The 5,018-nt window shown below is 29.6% G+C and overlaps 1 protein-coding gene across 1 annotated transcript; it reads left to right on the forward strand.

Annotated features, from left to right (window-relative positions):
- Window positions 1–209: 209 nt before the first annotated feature.
- LOC135959950 (peptidyl-prolyl cis-trans isomerase 5) lies at window positions 210–4,562 on the forward strand. The gene is made up of 3 exons (XM_065511103.1): window positions 210–387; window positions 622–746; window positions 3,822–4,562. Exons 1-3 carry the CDS (start codon window positions 298–300, stop codon window positions 4,222–4,224), a joined length of 618 nt encoding a protein of 205 aa, XP_065367175.1. The 5' UTR covers window positions 210–297; the 3' UTR covers window positions 4,225–4,562.
- Window positions 4,563–5,018: the final 456 nt, after the last annotated feature.

Below are 5,018 nucleotides of genomic sequence, written 5' to 3' on the forward strand. Positions count from 1 at the left end.
CTATTGTTTATCTCAGATTCTTTCTATATAATTACGTGTCATTACTCCATAGTCTCCCCAACTAACACACAACTAGTGGCGCTGCTCTGACACACATAATAGCTGGCAGAGAACTTAGGCATATTTAGTAAAGAGATAAAAACAACAAAACATATACTGTTAAACTTAAATTTTAAGCAAGGGAAAATGTTCTCAACAAACTAACATTCGTTTGTTGGCTGTTAAAGATTGAACAACTCTTCTGAGATCCGGTGTTTTTTATTAGTTTAAAATAAAACACACAAATTCAAATAAAAAATGAAATTTTTATTAAGTTTGTGCCTGGTGGCTTTGGCCAGTGGCATTGTCAATGCTGATGAAAGCAAAGGACCTAAGGTTACAGAAAAGGTACGTTTGCAAAACTAAGACTCCAGAAGAGATTTGCTAAAAAGTTAAAAATAAATTTATTAAGTTCTTAGTGCATAATAAAAACCCACATAAATAAAATCATTTGTCATTATTTAATAGTTATATCTACATACATATGTACGTATGTACATAATATGTATTTATGTATAAAGAATATTATATACTATACTAGCTATGTACTTATCATTTTATTGTTTGTTAATTTTTATTTAGGTATTCTTTGACATCACCATTGGTGGTGAGCCGGCCGGTCGTATTGAAATTGGTTTGTTTGGCAAAACTGTTCCAAAAACTGTAGAAAATTTCAAACAATTGGCTGAAAAACCTAAAGGAGAAGGGTAAGTTTTGTATGATTTTAAACTCAACTCTGCCTACTAGTTTACCAAAACTTTAAACAGAACAAAGAGATAAGCGTTGAAAAAAGATTAGCACTTTAACTTTAAGGTTAGGTTTAGTAAAGCTCTAATCTGTTCTAAATAATGTTGTATGAGTTTGTGTATGCACTTTTATTTCTTTATTTATGTACGTGCAGCATTGATTTGTCTTAAACTCTGGATTGTTGAACTTATAAAACTAGGTCACAGTGTTAAAAATTTAAGAAGCAACATAGAAAAAAAAAACAATAGTATATTGTTTTTATTTTTGCAGTATACATACATACTCGTATATACAAATCTGCAGATTTTTAGGTCTCTTTATTGTTGTGATTCTTTACTCATTTTCTGAGAATATTGTTTTGAAATAAATTTGCATTAATTAACAATGTTTTCTACGATACTCTAGGCAGACAGCGTTATAAGAAAGTTACAAATGTATATTTTAATTTCGAAAGCTTAGATGTTGCCTCAGGGTCTTAAGCCCCAGTAAGAAATATTGATTACCTGACAGTTAAGCGAATTAAAATATTCATACACAATTGAAACCATTACTAATTAAATTTGAAAGTTTTTATTCATTTAAATCTATGTTAATGGTAACAAATTGCATTAAGTGAAAGTAAGACGATTAATACAGATTTTATATCAATATAATAATAACGATTTGTCCTCGATTTTATCTCGATATCAAAATTTATAAGAGATTTATGGGAATTAAAGCGATTTTCGAAAGTTGGCGTTATATGGGAGCTATGATCATTTAGAGTTTTTATCTGATAGTTATTTGTACACAATTCCATATCAATTCATCTTTTATAAGACCTTAATTGGCCTTTAGATGGGCATTTATATGCGGGATACTTGAAACCATGGACCGATGGATTTAATTTCAATAAGCTTTGATCTCAAGGTTTACATAGAAACTTAGACATACAAAAAGTGAGACTATTGGTGTTAAGCATTTATTAATTTGGAGTAGTCCATTTATGGATTTAACAGCGTGTTAAGCTATGTACGTCTAACTAAGATTTGGATTGATGATTTTGGATTAAATTAAGTTTAATCTACGAATACATTGTTTGGGTCGTCGATTATTATATTGTCTAATTAAAACGGCTAATATTAGGTTAATCTTTGCAATAAAACCGAAAGTACAAGTAGCTGATAACAAAATATTTGTTTTGAAAAACATTATTTTTAGATTAACTTGATTGATCTTTAAAGTCAAAAACTCGCCCTTATAGTAAAGTTCAAATTTATAATAATAATCATGGACGCGGTTGATTTGTTTTAAATAAAATTTAAAGTTTCGTCATATTTACATGAAACATTTAAGGAAAGTGATTTGACTGAAAAGCATGAAAATGCTAACAAAATTGATACAATCAATGCCCGCCTAAATTTGTTTCCAGTTTAACTTAACAGCGTGTTAAACTACGTTTAACTAACAAGTACGAAACAATCTTCTCCGATTTCCTAATTGAACGTAACAATAATATTATATAGTAATAACCTATTCGCCAACCTAATCGAAATGGTTGATTTGGGCAACGGTATTTTGGCAGTTCAGAAAATTTGAGATTCAAGCACAGCGAAAGCTTTAGGTGGAGGGAGAAAACATTGGTCACAAATACAAAATTTCGAAAGCGAGAAGTTCAATGAAAAACTGAGGAGTATTTTGCTTATATTTTGTGTTTCCACTAATTTCTTTGTTGTTTATACTTTTTGTGCTTCAATAAATTAAATGTGTATGCATTAATCACACCGAGTCATAAAAAGAAGAAATTTTACATTAATGACAACTTAACCCACTAATCAGTAGAGCAATCATTGCGCAATGGATAGCAAATTTTATGGACGCAATCAAATTTGACAATTGCGGCAATAAATATTGCTACGTGGAGACCTAGGGTTATAGGGAAATATGATTTTCGAGGATTATGACATCTAAATCAGTGATGAGTTAAATAAATTTAATGGTTTCTTCAAGATTATATTCAACATACTGATGAAGATCTAAAACTCAATATATTTTATTTAGTTTAACAACATGTCTAAGGACAAATCGCACAACTGTAAAAACAAAATCTACATTTCTAAGCTTAAAAATTGTTGAATAGAATTTATTAATGTTTACAAAAAATGGATACAAATTAATAACATAAAAATATGTATAATTAATATAAAATCATTGAAAAATCGTCAAGCATATCTGCATGTTTATTTCAAAGCTAGCTTAGACGTGAAGCCTGCCGTCAGTTATAACTAATAATAATAATTTCAAAATTTAGAACCCTATCTTATTTTCTTACAAATTTTTTTCTATTGTTCTGATAAAAAAATATATATTTTTATTAATTCAATTAGCTCATGTTTTTGATAACAGATGTGGTTGTTTCTTTAATTGCTAACATTAAACAGCACATTTATAATTTCCTGTTTATAATAAAGTAGGTTTTGAAAAGCAAACAAAAGAAATGCATTTTAATTTAAAATTCAAAATAACTGATCTTTTGCAATAAAATTGCTTGTACAATTAGGTATATTTTGTTTTCCTTAGTTAAACCTGGTTTAACTTGCTGTTAAATTAAATAAACATGAATTAATTTTATGACGTGCTCAATCTAGGCAGCATTGCTTTCTTTATAACCAAACTAGAGGTGACCGTCTTGCAAATTTCCTTATATGGGAACTCTTAATTTGGAAAATAAAAAAATACTAGAGTCTAGAATGGATTTTTATTATTGTTTACAACGCCGTTGTATCCATATTTATAATATATGTACATAGAAAATAATAGTACATCAGAGACTATGTAAATGGATAAACAAAGTAAAACAAAACACAATTCTTTTCAACTTTTGTCCATTTGCCAGCACATGTATGATGAGAGTGCATTCAACTTAATTTAAAATTTGCATTAAAATCAATAAACATTGTAACGAACGCAAAGTAAAATAATAATACGCTTTGTCTATCAATAATCTCAGTTTTTTTTTTAATATACGCCATTTCCTTTTTTATTCTTTATTTCAGTTATTTGGGCAGCAAATTCCATCGTGTCATTAAAGATTTCATGATCCAGGGTGGTGATTTCACACGTGGTGATGGCACTGGTGGCCGTTCCATTTACGGTGAACGTTTCGAGGATGAAAACTTCAAGCTTAAGCATTATGGTGCTGGTTGGTTGTCCATGGCTAACGCTGGCAAAGACACCAACGGTTCTCAATTCTTCATTACCACCAAACCCACTTCCTGGTTGGATGGTCGTCACGTAGTCTTTGGCAAAATTTTGTCTGGCATGGATGTTGTGCGCAAAATTGAAAAGGTCGGCACTGATGGCCGTGATCGCCCCTCTAAGGATGTCGTTATTGCCAACAGTGGTTCTTTGCCAGTGCCCGAACCATTTTCGGTAGCCAAGGCTGATGCTACTGAATAGATTTTCACAAAAAGTGTTGGAAGCAGCTTTTAACAAACAGATGATGTTTAATATATAAGTTTACATTTTTAAGCATATTCTCAAATTAAGATCTGTTTTAATAATAAAAAAAAATGATATATTATAGAATTAAAGATGGAAAAAGAGAAGAAGGCAAGATTAAAATTAGGGTAAACAAGTTGTTGCATTTAATTCTCATTAATAATTTAGAGGGTCTTCCCGTTTATTGTTATTTCTTCTAGAGAGTTCATTTTGAACTTAACTGAAGATTTAAAAATCTAATGAAAACAAAGCAAGAAAATAAGTATAATAAAACCTGAAATTTAATCTCAACTTAAGTTTATGCTGTATATGTATTTTATTTAATTGGTGACTTCTTGAAAGTCATTGAACTGTAAAGAACTCAAATTAAACGTACAAAAAAGCTGTTGTTTAAACCACCAATCGACCTGTTCCCTTTGTAGACCTTTAGCTATATAAAAGACAAACTAAAATGCCACTGTTTTTGATCTCCCCTCTTACTTTCCTCTGTGTTTATTTTTAAACCTGTTTCGAAATTTAAGTCAACATTTGCGAATTCTGTTAACATCTGCTTTTTTATGATTTTCTTTGTTGGTTTAAGTTATTGTGGTTTCTTATAATTTATTTGTCAGCCAATTTGTTCTATTTTGATTCTCGCTTTTATTGATTTTAGTATTTGTCAAAAATACGCTAATAAATCGTGATTTGAATTATAAATTTGTTAACATACAGTGTTATTGCAAATATTTTAATTTGTGTAGACATAAATAGTT

The sequence above is a fragment of the Calliphora vicina genome, chromosome 5 (assembly GCF_958450345.1).
Source record: "Calliphora vicina chromosome 5, idCalVici1.1, whole genome shotgun sequence".
Taxonomy (NCBI): Eukaryota; Metazoa; Arthropoda; class Insecta; order Diptera; family Calliphoridae; genus Calliphora; species Calliphora vicina.